Source organism: Artemia franciscana, chromosome 3, assembly GCF_032884065.1.
Source record: "Artemia franciscana chromosome 3, ASM3288406v1, whole genome shotgun sequence".
NCBI classification, from domain to species: domain Eukaryota; kingdom Metazoa; phylum Arthropoda; class Branchiopoda; order Anostraca; family Artemiidae; genus Artemia; species Artemia franciscana.
In genome coordinates, this window is record NC_088865.1 from 20,389,210 (window position 1) to 20,409,280 (window position 20,071).

Below are 20,071 nucleotides of genomic sequence, written 5' to 3' on the forward strand. Positions count from 1 at the left end.
AGTTATTTAACGCAGTATACCGAATGCGATGTTGTAATTTGGAATTTGCATTCAACATGAGAAGAAATACAAAAAAAGACTCTATACATTTGAATACCAAGCACCGATAACAATATAATCAGAACATGATGCTTGAAGAAGAGTCATTAGAAACTGCCAAGAACGTCGGATATTTAGTGTGTGGGCAAAAACCTGGTAAAGGGTCGGAAAGAGAAGCAGCCGAATCTGCTTGCAAAATTTAGGCAGCGTTTACCGATGTCAAAATATCAATATTGAGTCGACACAAAGTCAGTATTAAGACATACGCCAAGATATATTAAGCTGCTGTTCAATCTATCCTATTATAGGTAGGTGAAACAAACCCTTATATGCCGAAAGTTAGACTGTTCAGCGTATTTGACGTCAAACGGAGAGGTCAGAAGGCGCTGTGGTTAGCAGGAAAAAAGCATAAAAATTAGTTAAAGTCCTTGGTCAGATGTTGTGTTGGCCTCAGGGAGCTATCTGAAGAGATAATATTGAGGAGTAAAGTACTCTGCTGATTGAAGAAGAAGGCATGTGCCCAGACAAAACGTCTTTGAAATATGCTCAAGCTAGACCTGCAACCGTATAAGGCAGTTTCCGAAGGTATTAGAGGCTGATAGCACCCAAAAATGAAAGAAAGATAGAGGGCACCAAAAATTATATGGGTCCTACCAAATCCTCACCCCTTTAATAATCAATGCTAATTACAAGAAAATCTTTATTTTAATTTCTTGATCATGCATTCTATTAAGATTTTCAAAAAATATCGTACAAAAAAATGTTCTAAGAAGTAAACAGTAATTTTCCCCTAGGATTTCAGGAAAATATATTTTTTAATACTTAGGATGTATTTTTCTGGAACATCTAGAAAACAGACCAGACATGATTAATCATGCTTTTTACGTATTTAGTTTGCAATAGGGCAAAAAGAGGATTAATAGGAACTAATCCAAGAGGCAGTTCCATTTTTTGGCACTTGTCACTTTAGAAATATCTCGAAAAAATACAATACTCTTGAGATGAACACCGTCAAATGAACACCGTCTACTCATTTTTATTAAAAATAAAGATTTCACCAAAAACAATATTTCTTATTAGAGTATTCATTAAATTGAATAAAACCATAGAGCTTGGACAATGCTTGATATTCAACAAAAACCATAAAGCAACCAAAGTAACAGATCCCAAGAACCCCTTTTGCATTTAAAACGAAAACTAATTTATATAAAAAAAAACACAATATTGAGGAACTTGAAAAAGATATTCAGGCTGACATATTTTCATTCCATTATGAGTTTGTATGGATCAAAGGGTAGGCCGAAGGATAAGTTCTCATTGATTCAAGGATTATGTCTTGTAAAGTTTTTTTTTTTTTTTAAGTGTATGCGGCAGACAGTGTTGGACAGAATAAATCAATACAAAGGAGTTTATATGGGATAAATTATTTCAGGGAATTTTCCTGAGGGGTTAGAGGCTGAACTAAAAGAACGAATGCTTCGAAAAAATAAAAGTTCAAATTGGGATAAGTCCTTTTATTAGACAGAGAAAATCGATACAAAAAGATCAGTCTATTCCGATCACATACAACAGTGATCGTCATCAGCAGATAACCTGTGAAAACAGACACAAAAAGCTCTGGATATTTATCAAGAGCTTTTTGTATCTGTTTTCACTGTCTCATAAAATGACTTTTCCCTATTTGAAATTTTATGTGTTCGTCATAGAAAGGCAGTGCGGTCTTCAAAAAATACTAAAGAATGCTTCCAATCCGAAAAACAGAGTAGGTTTATTATTTTTGGGATTGAGAGGCAAGATCCAAAGCAAGGGTTGATAATAAAAACATTTATTAATATATCAGTGCTATTATCTACCATTATCTCCTTAATAAAATAAAAATTTAGACAGAAAAAGGACACATTCTAACTATAATAAAGAATAACGTGCAATCTTAATAAAAAAAAACAACAACAAAGAAACTAATCCCAAAATCCCTTTTCATTGAAAACGAAATAAAAAGTTATTCCTACAAAGATTCCAACTAGAGAGATTGGAAATAAAAATTTGCTTATTAATTTACTATCGTTAGTTTCTGGTGTTTCATCGGAACGTTGTTGGCGCGATTTTTTCTTTGGGTTGAACTTCTTTTGAAACTTTTCGTATTCTTCTTGTTCTAAGCGATTTCTTTTGATTTTGTCGTCGGTTTCACAATTATGTTTCTCCTATGAAAAGGAAAACGATTACAATATGAAATACCATCGTATTTTACATATTTGTGTAATTATACGTATTTTTGTGTGTGTATGATATCAACCCTAAAAATAAATAAACAAACAATAAACAAGGGCTTTCAAGGACCTTCTCTCCTTGTATGATTCATCATATCCTAATCGATATCTATAGTCACTATTCACCATAGAGAAAAAAAATCTAAAAGTATACAAAATATAAGACAGCTAGCTTTAAGAAAAAAGAAGAAGAAAATTTATGCATTTAAAGAGGTTGAGCCAATCTATTTTGCAAGTGAAATTGCATTGCCGGCTCTCACATTAATTACCTCTTGTCGGATATATGGATAATAAGAAAAAAATTAAGTTTTTCTGATCAAAGAAAAAAAACAAAATCAAAATTGGAATTAAAAAACCAAAACAAAAATTATTCATTCTCAGCCCACACAACACATATAATTAATACGTGTTAGGTCATCACCTGCAATACACAACTACAAGCCTAATGCAAATAAACAGACTGTTGACATTCCACTCTATAGGTAAATGAAACCTAAGTCTTGAAATTTATTTATTTTTCATCCACAAAAAAATAACTTTGTCGAGTACAAATGATAATGAAATAAAGAAAAACAGAAAACACAGAATAATTGCAAAAACTTATTGGCAAAAATATCCCTTTAACCAACTTCAGGAACAAAAACTGAAAAAAAGTGTCATGCCTAGAAATACAATCTGAATTTCTCATACACACAGGTTCACTGGGAAGCATTAATGTGAGATGATATAGCAACAAGTTACTTACCCACTAAATTACTATTTCCGCATCAACATGATAACCGAATAAAATACTTTACACAATCTGAAATTTACTACAAGCAGGGTACTACACTGCTTTTTAAACAACAAATTAGAAGTACCAGTAAGGAAAACCATATCTAGGGAACTAAAGCGGAGGCGCAAATTTCAAAGACCTTTTCGATTATAGCTTTTTTATTGGGCGAAATAAATTTCTGCACTGAAGCTCTCTTCACTAAAAACACAAACCAACATCTAGGAATGTATTCATTTCTTTTTAATCTACTGATGGTAAATTAAAAATTATTAGAGCATAAATTTGCTGGATTATAATACCATTAGTTACTTACACAACTATAAATTTCTTTCCTTTTGACGAGTAGCTCATAGTACGTAATTATATGCATTTATGTGTATAATTTGAAATATTCTTTTTTCTTAAGTGTTTTGGAGTGTTTTTGGTGGATTTGATGCTTTTTTATGACTTTATGGAGTTTAATAAACTGCCTAACTATAAATTTACGTATTTTTCTTATGTTATTTCAATAGCTGATGGTTGCTATTGAAAAAATTCAGCGTCCAATATGTAAACTTCAAGAAGGTTCTGTTTTCTCTGTTTTTTATATATACATTCCAACTAAAATGTACCGCACGAAGCAACACATGGTTAAGTCGATCACAAAATTGATATGCGCAAAAAATGTTTTGGTTGCTGTGGATTCAATGAAACAGCGCAATTTTTTAGTCGTTTTGCACTTAAGTCATTTAGGGAAAATTAGTAGACAAAAGTAGTCGCACCAAATAGTAAGAAAAAAGCAAGGAAAAGAAACATACACTCCTATTGAGAAAGAATCTCCCTAACTACAGTTACTTACTTCCAACGGCCGGCCCAAAGACTGGTATGGAGAGAGACCGGCCCCCTACAGTGGGTGCGGTTTGCTTTTGTATAGTTTTCAAATAAAACAAAAACAAAAACAAATCACAACAATCATACAAGTGCCAATTTTTAAAGTTACAAATCGGATCTTTAACTGAATTCTAGCCCCAGTCCCCCTCCGAATATGTCAAACAAACAAATCACCAAATTCCTAGCCTACCCCCCCCCCAACTTTTCCAAATCATGGATTCGTCACTGCTAACTTCGTACTCTCTAATTTAACTTACATTCAAAATATACGGCTTCTCACACGACAGTCATAGAGACTTTCGCTCAAACTATTACACAGATAAAGACCCTTTTCCCCAGAGGCTACGATATAATCTCAGCTGCCATGCACCATCGGTCATAGTCACTTACTATAATTCCCTCGTCCCGTCACCCGAGCTAGTCTCGCGGCTACAGGATTCTAGCGTCCATCTTGCTACCTTGGACGCCCCTTCCCTAGGTTAGGCTCAATTACCAAGGAATCCAAAATAGGTCCTGGTTGGTCCCAGCCCCAAAATTTTCCTGTTTGTACATCTTAGTCACGATTTTAATCATTGAATACAGCAAATACTTGAATACATCTCAATACATCCTTTGTTCACTCTTTCTTTTTTTCGGAGTCATCTGTAAAACAAAAACAGACATACCTTCTCTTTGGCACTCATCTTCTCTATGCACTGTTCATCACATTTCAATTTCTCGTTTACTGATTGATCTTGACAACACATTACTTCTCTTTTTATCCGTTTACACAAACAGGTGATTTTCTTCTTCTTTTTGCAATCTTTGGAGCTTGTACATGACCCAGAATGACATGTATTAAAGCATCGATGACCACAACTCATCTGAAATATTTTTTTTTAGTTAATACAAACTATTCGTTTGCAATACGCAGGTGGAATTTTTTTTTTTTTCTTTTTTTTTAGTATTTACTCCAATGTTCAACGATGCAAAACCATAATAAAATTCAATAAAAATAAGGATTTATGTCCCAAAGTAAAATGAAATAGCCCAATCAATAATATATTATTAATCTTAAAAATTTTGAAAGCTGCTTTAGCTGACAGACTCTCCATGGTCATACATTGAAGCAAATATAAAAGAATCCTGACTATTCAGTTTTCTGCAAAGGAGTAAGTAATATACCTTCGTTTATGGCTTTCTTCGGTTTTAATTTTATGACTTTTAAAGATGAAACGTTTGACTTTTTAAAGTGAACTGATCTAGAACAAAGTTCATTTACGGTGTGTTCCATAACTCTATTAAAATCAATGATAATTAATTATGTTTTATTGTTTTCGTTACCTGACAATGGATAACATAAAATTAAAACCCTGTTGTACTACTACAAGTGCAGAACAGACAAACAAAAATGTTGTTTCTTTTATATGTGGTAAACATATTAAGGACTTAATCCAAACTTGTTGCTATCTGCCATTTAAGGGTGAAGGGGATAGCCAATAATTAACAATCGTTGATTATTGTCGAGTTTCTGAATTCTAATGATAATTGGGGTAGATAGTTAGGGTCTAAAGAATATACCCTGCTGATTCTACACTGTAGTATTGCTTCTTTGGTCTTGTCTCTTTTTTTACTTCAAACTTGGATACAAATACAACACTTCAACAGCATCTAGTTTTCCCCTTTGGATCTATCTTTATCTTTTATTAGGTCTAGCAACCAACTTTGAAATTCAGTTTCTGGGCCGTCTTCGTTTCCGAACATTTGCTCACAAGCTGTGTCTCAAAAACTATGGAGGGATGAAGATGAACTTTGAATAGCTCCTTACTGAAAGAGCTACATAATAAGCATCGTCATATCACGCACATTTAATCTTTGAAACCAGATTCAATTGATAATTAGAGAGTCCAATAATGGGAAAAAGATGAAATTAGGAAATGTAAACTGTTCGACAATGGATTTTGGAAGAAAATCGGACACGCAAATAAAGAAATTAACGTGATCAAACGCGAACTTAAATATAACACTTAGAAATGCACTTCCAGGCTCAACAAGATCTCTTTTTCGTCATTAAAGATTTTCTTTTGCTGTTATCCAGAGTATTTTTTTTTATAACTAGATACAAGCTGCAAAGAACCACTCAAAAATTACTCAAAGTTAAATAACAGCGTCTTGTAGGTGTCTGAGCTAGTTTTAACCTACCCAAAAAAGAAAATACCCCTACCAGCTTTGGACATTGATCTGAGCATGATTTCATTTTCTCTCTTGCTAGTCCTTTACTTGATATCCATTCTCCACATTTATAGTACGCCCAGTTGAGACCACAGTGACAACGACATTTCACTGTTTGAAGACACTGGGGGCAAGATCCTGGGTGACAAGGTTTGACACAAGGATGAACGCATCCTTCAGGGCGAGCTTTAAGACAAGGCTCTTCACATTCTTCACAGCTTGATCCAGCCTGAGAGAAGATCTCACATTTCACTAAAAGTTAGTGCACATAGGAAATATTTTAAACATTTAAAGGAAGCAATTTGGAATTTTTCCCCTGATGATCAAATTGCAGAACTGACGACATGATTCAAATCTCATAGAAAGCCTGATCGTGAGAATTTAGATTATTGATACCCTTAATTGTATTCTAGTTCAGATTTTCAAGTAAAAAATGTTGCGACAAAACAAAATTATCATATTCAGCTCTTAGAACATGCGCAATAATTCAAACTCGACAGGAATTAAAAAATTAAAGCTTAGTTCTGACAGAGCGCAGATATGCTTCGCCTACGCCAGGGCACAAAAGCCTGCCAAAGCGAAAAAAATCGCTTCGCCACGCTTCAACCAGAAGTTGAAAAAAATCGTGTAGCGAGGTGTTATTTTTAAGAAAAAAGAGAACTGGTGTTGAAATATTAATAACAACCATTGAAATCAAATCCAGAGCCATTCAAAAAAAAAGAAGAGAGGGGGGCAACTGAAGAAAGCCGCTACGGGTGGTGTGGATGGGGGGAGGAGGCTGGGTGGTTACCTACTTTGATCAAATTTCCCACTTCGATTCTTCTTTTTTTACTTATATTTGAGTCGGGAGGGGGCACTGTATTAAATTTCCCCCCTACGCCACCAACCCCACGAAAGACTCTGACCATATCATGTATTGTATGATATACGTTGCAAAGAACACAAGGACCTGAGGATCAACAAAAATGCATGGAAGGAGGTGGCTAAAACCCTTGATGAATCAGGTAAAATGTGTTTGGTATTTGTTCAATCTTTGAAATGAGTAGCCTGGATCTTAATAAAAGGAAAAAATATTACAAGCTATTTGCTGAAAATCCCCTGTTCCCTCCGTTTATACTAATAAATCTTGTAGGCTTACATCTGGCTAATAGAATGTTCAAAATATAATACACGTCCTTCGATTGAAGCTGAAATAATTGGTATATTATGCTCATTTTTATATAAAAGAGTTCAAATTTTTATACCAAAATATTCTTACAACAATATATATAGCTTGAGTTAGACAATTATACTTTTTGCTTTTCATCTAAAAGTAATCACCTGCCCTCCCCCGCCCTCTCCTGACCCATATCAGCCCTCTTCTCAGGATAGATTAGATTTATTCTTGATTTTGAGCGATTTGGGTTTTCTCTTCATGATCAATCCTCCCCCCGTTGTCAGTATTATAATTTTTAGATATAATGTTAAGCTTATACAAACTTCAATTAATAAATAATTAAGTAAAAAGGAGAAACTCTACTTCTTTGAATGTTTTTTCTTCAGTCATAAAGCTGTCTAAGAACTTACCAAGAAAACAAAATTAGTAAAATAAATGATACTTTAATGTTAGTTTTATTCAATTTCAAACTGAAAGACAAAATGGAAGGGTCTCAGGGATACTTTTTCGTAGGAAGTAAAGCTTGAAAAACTGACAAAAAGAGGTTTCAAAAATGGAAGAATAAAAAAAGCAAAGGGCTTTGCATGAGCTCACGACGGTCATGAACTCACGAACTTTGCAAGTCCTTCACCAGCAGAAAATGAGTCTTCAGCAAGTTTAAATTACCAATCAGAGATCATAGAAGAAATAATCTATGACCACTTGTTTGGTATTGATGACCAAGAACAAGCCCATGACTACAGCGTAAAAACCAATACTAATGGAAGTGATAGTGTTAATCCACCAAATAAAAAAACGAAAGGATAATGTTAATACATTTGAAACTGCAATAATGGAAAGGATGGACAATGAGCTAGAAATTACAAATTTACCAGGAATCGAAGACAGTGATATGTTATTTTTAAGAAGCATATATGAGTCGACGAAGCAGTTGAATGAACAGAGAAAAGCTCTCCTAAAGATGAAACTGCGTGAAATCATGTATAATGCTGAATTTGGCAAAATCTAAGCTTCATTATTCACTTTTTTCTATAAACAAGTACAATTTATCTGACTGATTAAAAAAACAACAAATTCTTCTTCCTATTTTGTCGCATGATCCTTCTGCCAGAAAACAGAGCTTTTTGAACTATTAAAATAGTATTCCAATAGCTCCCTAGCTTCGATAGCAGCATGTGAAGATCTGTTTCCACTTTGTTTACTTAAGGGGTTGAGATTTTATGTGCCAACAATCCGTCCTCAATCCCCTGGCTGAACAATTTCTATCCTCTGCATTTGTAAATGCTTGGGGACAATACCGATTCTGACCACCGTTTAGCGCAGACGACATTAACAAATTATAAAGAAATATTTTAGCCTTAATAACGTCCTTAGCTGTTTGAACCTTGCAATAAAATTTGAATTCGACAAACGTTCCACTTTGCCACTAAAATTCCAAAGGCATTTTCAGTGGTTCTTCTGGCTCTACTTAGTCTGTAATTGAAAACCATTTTTTCGTTCGTCTATTGCTGTCCAGGGAAAGGTCCCATTATATTAGTTTGAAGAGGGAACGCCTCATCTACAACGATAATAAGGAAAAATTTAATATTACTTTGAGGTAAGTTCGAATCCGGGTAGAGCGGGAAGTCTAGTTTCTGTACGGCTCTGCCAAGTAAAAAGTGTCCAAATACACCACCATCACTATATTTTCCTTTAGACCCTACATCAACTAAATGAACTTTTAGTCAGGATCGCACATACCCATTAAAATAAAATTGAAGTGTTTCTTGTAGCAACAGTATTCTGAGCCTGTCTTCGGTGGGCATTGAATTTTTACATGTTTTCAGTCGAAATCATCAATACAGTTAGGAAATTTCATTTTTCATAGAAGTTCCACACTAGGACTTGGTAAGTAATGAGGCTGGGAACCATAATATATTGCTTTGCAAACGTTTGAAATAATCGAAGTCAATGTAGACCATCTAATTCTGTATTGAAATGACAAAGACCTTTTGCTTTGTCCTGTAGCTAGGTAGCTCAAAGTTACTGTCAAAAAACACTCTTCTGTCGAGACCGGCTGTCGCCAAATTGTTTTCTTTTTTGTATCTCAGATTTGATGAAATTATGGATCATTTTAAAGAGAACAGGATATATCCTGAAGTGATCAAAATAAAAATCAAGGTCTTCTTTCTCAAGTTCTTTGATAAGTAAATTCAATGCACCGTTAGCTGATCGCCGCTGAAAAAGGGGTCTCACCCAAAGTTTTTTTCTTTTTTCATTTGTTCTCAAGAGCAATTAATGTAAGGGTACAAGGAGAGGCCTAAAGCATTCTCATTTTTTCCTTAATCTCTTGAAACAAAAGAATCGCCTGCAGTGCGAAAAGCCAAGCGATTTTCGTTTCGCCCCGCGAACTATTTTATTCACAAGCAATTTTGTGTCGCGTTCTGTCGGAACTTGGCTTAACAATTGAACAACTGATATTACTAACAATATACATGGTAAAACTGAACAAGAAAATAAAACTAAAACTTTCAGAGGTTGAATTTGCAACAATCCTCATAAACTTATTGAAATAATACCATTACCAAAGCGTTGTATCGAGGTGGATATTATCCTTTCACTATAAATACCAATAATATATTCTAAGACCACACTGGTTATACACAACCTATGAAAATGAAGAGAAAATATAATAAATGAAAAAAAAAATCAAAAAGAAAAACGAGGATAGCGTCAGTCAATGGAACAACATTAAGAGAAAGCAAGCAAATATTTCGACAAGGACCTCCGCAAAGTCATCCTCAATGCCAAAAAAAAATTCACAACAATCCTAATAATCTTATTGAAATAATCCCATTACAAAAGCATTGTATCGAGGTGGATATTATCCTTTCACTATAAATAGCAATAAATATATTCTAAGACCACATTGGCTACACATGACCTATGAAACAAAGAAGAGAAAATATAATAAGTGAAAACAAAATCAAAAAGAAAAACGAGGGAAGCGTCAGTCAATGAAACAGCATTAAGAGAAAACAAGCAAATCTTTCGACAAGGACCTCCGCCAAGTCGTCCTCAATGAAAAAAAAATCTTTTTTTTTATTTTTAAAATTTTATTATTTATTATTATTTTTTTATTTATTATATTTTCTCTTCTTTGTTCCAAAGGATAAATAACAATTCCATAAATAACCCAGCTTCAAATTAGAAAATATTAGAGAAACGTTATTTTAACAATTTGATCGATGACCGGATTCTTGGATGTACAAAACACACGTAGGCGACACAGAATTTAAATGAAATAGATTAAATTTTTTTTCTAACCTTCAAATTTTCGCCCAAGGATCTGCGGATCTTTAAAAATGGGACCGCTCTATATTTTAACGAAAACACAAACTAGTTGACCATTTCTATGGATATGAAAAACTGATACGTTTTCGATAAATAAAGATTATTCCCAACTTGAGCATAAGCTGTGGTTTAGAAACAAATATGGAATATGGATTCGCATTATACAAGGTAAAAGACAAAGACAACTGAAAGAATTATGAATTAGTTCATATATCAGCCATCATTTTAAACTTTTTTCACGATCTCTTCTGACAAATCTTCTATGCGCATTTATAAATTATTGTATTTCATTATCAGCAACGTCACCTTCTTAAGTTTTCCAAAAAGTATTGGAAAGAAAAGCCAATTTCTTTAATGTTATTGAAACACCCCTTTCCAGCAACTCTTTTGACAAATATTTTGCTCAATACTTTAACGTAAACGGTCATTTAGAAATCGCCATTTCCATTGACAGGGCAAAAAAAAATCGATTTTCGGAAATGTATAATCATAAGAAGTTTAACGAGATATCCTGAACTGACTGTCCAGCATCAATGAAAAGGGTCAAAAACCAGCACAATATCTATAGAATAGCCGAACACAGGCCAGGTCATGGTTCATATTTTAGACAATCTTGAGACAATTTATAAGCAACAATTAGTATGCATTTGCATAAAGAATAAAAATAAGACTAATAATCATCTAACAGGACACTGAAAAAATAACGTGAGCGGTTTAATTTACACAGAGTCTCGCCGCCACTTTAAATAAAGACGCTCATAGGGGAAGTTGTTTTCACTTCATTTTTGGACCACTAAATAATAAAGTACGCTAGGACTGAAACTTGGGGACAAAAACGGTCTTAGGTTTAGTTAATGTAGGCTAGATGCTAATGAGATTTGTTACTAGTAAATTTTTTTAACTGTATCTCATTGGTTGAAAAAGAAAATATACGGATTCTACAGTAGAATTTGCCGAGAGAAGAAAGAATGCTTAGCAGCAGCCAGCCTATAAACATGCTTACATTACATTCTTAAAAGGCGCTCGCTGCGTCACACCTGCCAAACTGAGATAAAAGAGTTGCAAAGAGGGTCAGCAGGGACCATTAAACATATAGGTTTCCTACAAGAGCTCTACCCCTCCATGAAGCCATATATTTAAAAAAAAGCAATATCTTTATCAAGCTATATACGTTTTATACATACAGCATATTCTATTATGCATTTACTTTGATTAATTAAGCTACTAGTTCTTGAAGTTCTAGGCCAAAGTTATTATCACGGTTTTATTTATTGTCATGGTTTTAAAACCAGAAAATATAATGGTACTTGCAAGTAAAAAGTTCATTGCTTATTTTCAAGATTAACAAGATACATGACTGATAAACAAAGCTTGTACTTGCAAAAAAAAACGCTAAATATTGCTTTAGAAAAAATCAGTAGTCTAAAACAAACTCATGTCATACAAGTTATCAAGGCTGACTTATTACCAATCGTTACTATTAAATATTAAGATCGTTACCAAATTTATTACCAAGGTACGCAAAATCAATTCCACTCACAATGCTGAGCTTAAAATGTATACCAAATGGTTACCTCAGCTTGATTCTTAATACTTGTGAAATAATTTCCTTCAAAAAGAAATTGGTTATATGATTGAACATCAATGACCTTGCAAACTAGCCGTTTGAATAATAACAGGATTTAAATTGAAATTCAATTTATTTCCTAACTTTGCCCTCTTTTTCTATTCGTTGATTCTTAAGCTCCAGGATTACATGTATTTGCCAACTACAATTTTTTTTTTAAGAGTAAATTTGGCAGAATCTGGTTGAAGTATAAGGACATCATAAGCTTTACCCAGCATTTTTGATACGAATTTTGGCAAACATTATCCTTTGACACAAGTTGACTCCTTGATTCAAAGGACAACTCTGATATTGAAACGTCAAGATTTACCTCCTTAAGATTCCTGCCATCCTCCACTTTATGACATGGTCTTGAACAGATGTGATTGCTGCATAGAAGCACTTGGCCACACGGACGATAGCAAGAAGATGGCTTTGAATTATGACACGGCCAGTTTTTAGTCTCGTGTCCACCAAGACAAGTAACGGGCACAGGTACCTAGATAACCCAGATCAATATAAATTTAATAAAAAAAAAACAAGGATATGGGAAAAATAAATATAACAGAACGTAAAACTTACAAATATCTTCAAACATTAAGGTAAACGTTTTTCTTCTCTTCTTTTTCAAAACCACACCATTAATAGCATTCATTCTTTTAGTCCAAGAGCAGAAATTTTTTCAGAATTTGTGCTATTAGTGACAAGACATAGTTGTTATGAAACATGAATGAAACAGTTGCTATAAAGGCAGAAAAAGAGAACAAATAAAATATAGCTGAAATTGATAATAACTTACCGCATTTCACTGGAGATATAAATAGAAGCACGCCTTTACCATGTAAACAATACGAATATTAAAAATTATGAGAGGAACAGTATTCGTCATCCAGACCTTTAGCTCAAGGAAGCGGTAGTGTTAGCAATTTGAAACTTCCATTATGGCAGTTGTAAGTGATTAAGTTTCCAAAATGCTGTCTAGCCACTCTCACCTCAGAAATAATGTTGTATTATTATCCTCAAACAGTTTGTTAGCTTTTATTTGTTTATTTTTGTATGTGATCACTTCTAACCTCTCATGGTAGTAGTATAACTAAATTTCCTTGGAGCTATGTTAGTACATCATTTTCAGGTCATTCGTGTTCTTTTACGAAATTTGTTCATGCAATTAAAAACAACTGTTCAGTTGAATCTGGATGAAAATTAGCAAATTCAAACTAACATTGCAAGAGAAATTTTCATCACTAGATTATTTCTTTAAAAACCCATTTTTTATTTTATTTTGGCTAGTATGGGTAGTAGTTTGCTAGCTATTACCACAACTATGATATGCACATCACTTATCTCTACTTTGTTTTTACTTTACCAGCATCTTTTCATTGTCAGAAGCCTAGGCAGTGTGAAAATTTCTAGTCCTCTCCAGTATACTATTATTTTGTAAAGCAGCACTACTGTATGACTTTTTTTTCGGACTTGCATAGCTGCAGTTCAACCCTAAATAACTCTTTACACTCTCTATGTACCAAATGAGAAAATGAAGTCGTCTCTACACAAACAAAATAGACTGTTCATATCTTTGAACAATTAAAAACCAGAAAAAATCGTAGTTATAACACAGATTGACAATTTCAGAGTTTCTAATCAAGCACCATTTTCCTAAAACGCCTACATAAGATAAGGCCAAAAACGCCTATCCTTTTTTCTGCTGTCAATAATGACTAGAAGCAAGAAGACGACTAGTCTAGAATAATGACTAGAAGCATAGAAAAGGAAAAATTTCTAAAACCTACAAGGGTCAAGAAATAAAACATCATGTTACGCAGCTTTACGTAATTCCAGTATCTTGAAAGCAACACATTGCAAGGAAAAACAACTGATTTGATCGATCTAGCAAACTCAGTTCAAGGGGACGGGGTAATATCTCGTTTTGACAAAAAATAACACATAATGTCTTTTGAACGACTATCTGTAACTAGAGAAAAACCCAAACTAATCTAGCTTACTCGGAGGGTATGGCTTACTTGGAGACTTCTGGTCTCGGAGTAACGGGTTGGAGCCCAAGGTTAGGTTCTTTTTTCATAGTTAAAAAATATTGTTTTGACAATATATATATATATCCTTTTCTGGACATAATCTACAGCTTTGAAAAAAAAAACAATACCAGACAATTATACGCATGCATATGAATAAAGAATTCAATCGGAGGCGGGGAGAGGGGGGATATTAGCTCTTAAAAAATGGATATTTCCAAAGTTACAGGTCTGCTAAATGTACCCTATTTTGTCTCACGACTTGTAGATTGGCTTGATACTTTCATGGACAGTTTTTTGGGGAGAGGAGGGTCAAGGCGACTTCAATTTTAGTGGTGAGGAGGGGGACAGAGCGATCTTTCTTGGATCCTCGCGGAAAGGTATAAACTAAGGTTTTCCTTCCTTTTTTATTGCTTGTCGTTCGCCAAGCTTTGCTGCTAATAAAAAATGAGAAACAAGTTAAGCTCACATCACATGGTGGACAAGGTAGTTTTCTAATTTCAATTGAAGGCTCTTTCAGCTTCTCCCAAGGTCCCGACCTCTTTTTTCCAGTATCCGAATCAACTTTTACTAAAACATTGTCATGACAAGGGGTCACACATATATGATCACAATCAGGGTAATTAAGGCCACATTCCCGTTTACACGGTGGACATTTACCAAAGTGGCACAGATGTCTTCTTCTTTCTGGATGATGACAGTCTGAGGGCACTCTGAAATAGAAAAAATAATCAGATAGCATATCAAAAACGGATAGCAGTTTGAATTTGTCAAATTTTAGAAATACAAGATCTGAGTCACCTTTAAGTTTCTAAATTATCTCTTTACTGCTACTGTTCAAAACCCGTCTCTGTCTTAAGTTGCTTGATATCAGCCAACAGGCAAGCAAATATCCTGCTTTGACCACTTCCCAGACACATTAATTTGTTTTCTTAGTCCCTTTCCAACCTAATTTAGGCCGTCCACTGTTTCTCTAGCTTCTTGTGGGAAGTTTAGTAAAAATGTTTATCGGCAGGGAAACTAGCCACAGGCTCTCATATTGCAGATGGGCATACCGACAACTTTACTATCGAGGAAAGAAATTTCTTTGACTTAAATTTCTAACTACTTACTTCTTATCAAATCGTATCATTTAATTTGTTACTGTAATGATCATAAAGCCCAAAAATCATCTTCACAAAACCCACAATTTCTAGTAATATAAAAAAGCTTTAGATTTGTTTGGCACAAATATGAACGTTTAAAGTAAAATATTAATTTACTGATAAATAAAGTTCATATTTGAATGGCTCTAAATGAATATGCTTCATTTAGATAAATAAAAATTTTTACAAATTTACCGGTAACACAAACGGATAAATCTCAGTATAAAACATGCAGTATCTATTTAGGTAGTTTTCAACTAGTTAAACTTCATCAAGTAACTTTTATCACGGAAAAGTAAACAAGATTAAGCCTTCAAATCAAAGGGGAGTTCTTTCATAAAGTTAAAGAAGTTTCTTTATTTTTTTAATATAATAAAGCGAATATTTCCAATTAAAACAAAAATACATAATTACAAAAAAGACTAAAGCAATAACAACAAAAATTAGCAATATAGCAATTTTGATTTCCAAAAGAAGCAAATATATGAAAGATGTAAAAAAAAACGAGAATAATGACCCGAAAGTTTTGTTGTTGTCGTTTTTGTTTAAATCAAAATAAAGAGTTGCTAAGACTAACACATCTTTCACAAGTTAAACAAAATTCAGTAAAAAACACAAAACCATTGATAATTACGTCCAAAATATTTGAATCCGACGCAGAAACCTCATATCTAATATAAAAAAAATTGCAGAGCCTGAATTGGTCACTGGATATAATTTTGATCGATCTGGATAAATATGACTATATTTCGTGACTTTATTTGGGAATTTTGTAATATTTTTGTTGGGTAGCGTAAAGAGCATGGGAAACCGAAAAAAAAGATACTCAAGTTCAGCTCAGGGAAAAAAACGCTACCTACTTCTCCAGCAAAATCATAAAATCAATTATAAAATCCAAAATAAAACATAAGCAGAAATGTTTCGTCTTTAATTTGCGTTTGATTCAAACTGGGCTAAAGATAGAACAACTACTTTTGTCAACTGAGCATATTAGAGATATTTTTGAACATTTCTTTTTTGAACTAGCTCATGTTCAGGATACTAACCTAGCCATAACTATTTTAAATCAAAAGAATATACTTTTAAACAAAAGAATACCCTATTTTTTGGAAAATGTTAGGTTGGACACCAAATAAACTTAAATGTTTGATTGGAGTCCGAATCCTAACTTTCTACTGACCATATTAAAGCGTCAAGGTTTCTTCTCTTATCAAGGTATATTCTTTGGGACATCGCTTCCTCTTTTCATTGGAAGTATTTAGAGGGGGTCCTTGGACTTACTACACTAGCCTATAATTTATGCTCAGAAAAAGCGTGAGTTAGACCTATCGAATTTAGTTCGATGACTTCAATCACCAAAGGGCACTGCAATATTAGCATTACGATCCTAAAATTTCTACCCAATTAAAAACATTGTTGATTTGTGTCCGTGAAAATTCTGCCCATCTATTATGATTTAGATCTTCGAGTTAAGTATTAACGAGTTCATCAATTATTCACTACTCTCCTCTGAGGTGGTTTTGATTGGATAAGATATATGATATTGTCATCCGCTTAAGATAGATGAAGTTGTATCGTTTCTCTCTTCTAAAACTCACCTGAAGCCAATCTATAAATGCGACGTTTTATGCTTTGTATGCTTATATGCTTTGCATACGTTTCTAATCAGGTTGCGCGATTTGTATTAGTTGCTTCATTATTTATTTAGTCCTGTATTATTTTACAGGACTATTTATTTAGTCCTGTATTATTTAACAAACACTTCATATTAAATAATAACTAGGAGCCAATTACCTGACTTAAGCTAGAAGAGCCTAAAATTAGATACAGATTGATGTTTCTTTCTTCATTTTTCTAAGTTTTTTCTTTGTATCCACATGCATATTTGATTAGAATATATTAATTATAGTTAGAAAGCTCTTCGTACATAAAAAGTTTAGTTTTAACTTCAACTCTTGTTATGCAGTCCACGACCTCCGGTTTTGAAAAATGACGGTCTAGAAAAAAAAATATTTCAACTAAATCCTAGATAAATTATTTCTTTATCTGGTCTTGTTCGTTACAATTTGCCAAAGCTTAAAAGGTTCAATTGAAAAAGCTTTATTTTCTTTTAGAATACTTTCAAAAAGTATTTATTCTTGGAAGTAGAGACTAGGAAGCAAACCCAAATACCAAAATATTCAAAAAACATTCAGATAGACAGTAAAATAAAAAAAAGACTGAAAAATTTCAAAAGATGATCACCAGGAAAAAAAGCTAAAGTTAAGGGCAAGTTATTAAGGGTGGCAACTCCGTTGTAAATAAAGCGGTTTTTATTGGGCCACTTAATGCCTCTTATAATAAGGGTAATGAGCCTTGTTATAAGAGGCATAATCACTCAAAAATTTCAAGTTCACCACTTACGGCTCTACTTAATAACAGGATTGCGCTATTAGTAGCAAATACTCGAGTAAATTCATCAAAGGATTATAGGATTACTTTGAATATAAAAAAAAAGCAGTGATTAAAGTAATAAAACTTACTGGCATTGTTTTCCACACTTCGGTGGTTTTACATTCTTCTCTCTTCCGCAAGGCACGGTTATTCTAGACGCGCCACAGGCACAAGTCAATACGACCTTGAAAATAAATTCCTTGTAATGTATATAGAAAAATTCTTTACCAGCTTTTCTTTTCATGGAAAAATATTAGAAAGGTGTGGGTACAGTTGTAGGGGAAAAAAGCTCATTTATTTATATAGAGTTTAATCAAAGCTTAAAATTCACCACATTTAAATAATATACATTTCTTTCGAAGTTTCAAGGTAGTACAAGATACTTAGCAAACATCACCTAAATACCCTGCTTGACACTAGAACATATGAACGCTGAACATCTATTTTTTGTGGCCTTTACTTTATTGAAAAACACTCTCTGTCAATCAAAGACCCCACAGGGGCAGAAACAAGTATTCTGATTGGTCGAGTGCCAGGCGTTTTCCTGTCCAATTGTGTTTTAATGTGTTCTTCCCCAGATTAGGGCCACCGACTTCTCTGATCATTGCCTCATGTAATGTGGTCATATCTGACATTTAGTAGATAATACAAAAGTTCCCCTTTTGGCAATTATTTCTTTCTAAATATGACTGCCACCATTTTACCGATTCCTAAGGTAATTAACTCTTGAACATTGTAAAATGATTCAGATGAATGGCCACACAAATCTAGAATTTGACCGGTGAAGGGGAGATATATTTTCAGAATGATCGAAACAGTCATCAAAAACTAAATTTTAGTCTAAACCGTCCTTCCACAAGTTCATGTAAGTTCAAATGGTTATTTTGCATTCGATAGAACATTCTTTTTTTTTAACCTATTATTTTAACTAAGGGTTTATTTCAGCTACATGTCTTTCTTTTTCAAAGAACGATTGGAGCATATACAAATTAACAAAAGAACCAAAATATCCTGTCCAAAAAACTTTTAGAATAGACATTTTGGTTAAACATCCATAAATGGCCAAGGTGATGTTTTGTCATCTCGAACTGACACGAATAACAGTACTTTTGGTGCCTGTAAAGCCTACATACAGGTGTGGGTATGTATAAATTAAACTTCCTCAAACATATGTAATTATTTGCGTAGAATTTGAGCTAAAAGCGATTGATATCCCTCAAAAGGATTGGTAGGCTTGCCTGTGAAGCTTGAAAAAGGGGTGGAGTCAGAAGGTATTAGCTCCAGGTCCCTTTTGTAATGACTAGTATCTCTGCTGAAAATATGTAAAAGGTTCTTCATTCTTATTAAGTTCTTTTACCACTGGAGAACACTTGATTAATGGTTAATTTCTGTAAACTCAGTGCTTACTTATGCTTGCATCAGTACTGAAATCCAGATATTTCATGGGAATATTTTTAACCGTAAAGTCTCCAGACTCACAGTGATGTCCGTAAAGCTGGTAACAATCTAACTACCGAAAATAGCGTGGTATTAAGTAAATGACAGCACCTAAAATGAAGAGGTAGAAAGGATAAGAAAAGAAAGAACAAGAAAAAACAGAAAAGGATTAGATAAACGCAATACACAGGCATATATAAACTCTACTATACGAATAGGTCTAAAGTTAAATTTTTTCAATTTCACTTAACTTTATCCTTGTAATGTTCATTCTTTCACAGAGGCGCTTTAGAGCCTCCTAATAATTTGACTAAACCCAATACAAGGAATGTCTTCATAGTATTTTATTGAAAATACTAGTAGCATTAGCATTGCTTTCCCACTAAACTGGCTAAACTAACAGTAAATCAAAGAAAAATATGGAGATCAGAGGATATAATCCCTTTCCGGCCTTCAAAAATCTTGGGACGCGATTGATCCAACCTAAAGGAGAGGAAAAATAACAGTGATCGTTCAGTTAAAGGCTTTGAGACATACAAAAACGATATTAGCAACAAAAGCTTTTTTAATATTTTCAAAGAGTAGAAAAAGACGAAATATGTCCTTAAAAAAGTAACAAACAAAATACAAGCATCTTGAGAACCGAATGAAACCAAGAGAAAAAACCAGCTACATAAATCCTTTCGAATAGCTAGGCGCAAGTCTGTCAATAAGATATACGCTTTATCAAACATACATCTGGGAATTTTCATTTTGATCTGTGTCCTCA

The 20,071-nt window shown here is 33.6% G+C and overlaps 1 protein-coding gene across 2 annotated transcripts in view; it reads right to left on the bottom strand.

The window, feature by feature from the left end:
• Positions 1–1,054: 1,054 nt before the first annotated feature.
• LOC136024991 (NF-X1-type zinc finger protein NFXL1-like) overlaps positions 1,055–20,071 on the bottom strand; it is a 40,835-nt gene continuing 21,818 nt past the window's right edge. The window contains exons 8-13 of one of the 2 annotated variants that reach the window (XM_065700604.1): positions 17,955–18,049; positions 14,757–15,000; positions 12,589–12,756; positions 6,155–6,391; positions 4,617–4,814; positions 1,055–2,240 (exon numbers count right to left, since the gene is read on the bottom strand). In XM_065700604.1, the coding sequence (XP_065556676.1) occupies positions 1,998–2,240; positions 4,617–4,814; positions 6,155–6,391; positions 12,589–12,756; positions 14,757–15,000; positions 17,955–18,049 (1,185 nt within the window). In that variant the 3' untranslated portion in view covers positions 1,055–1,997. The remainder of the gene's footprint in view (positions 2,241–4,616; positions 4,815–6,154; positions 6,392–12,588; positions 12,757–14,756; positions 15,001–17,954; positions 18,050–20,071) is intronic. The other variant, XM_065700605.1, reaches the window with a different exon arrangement.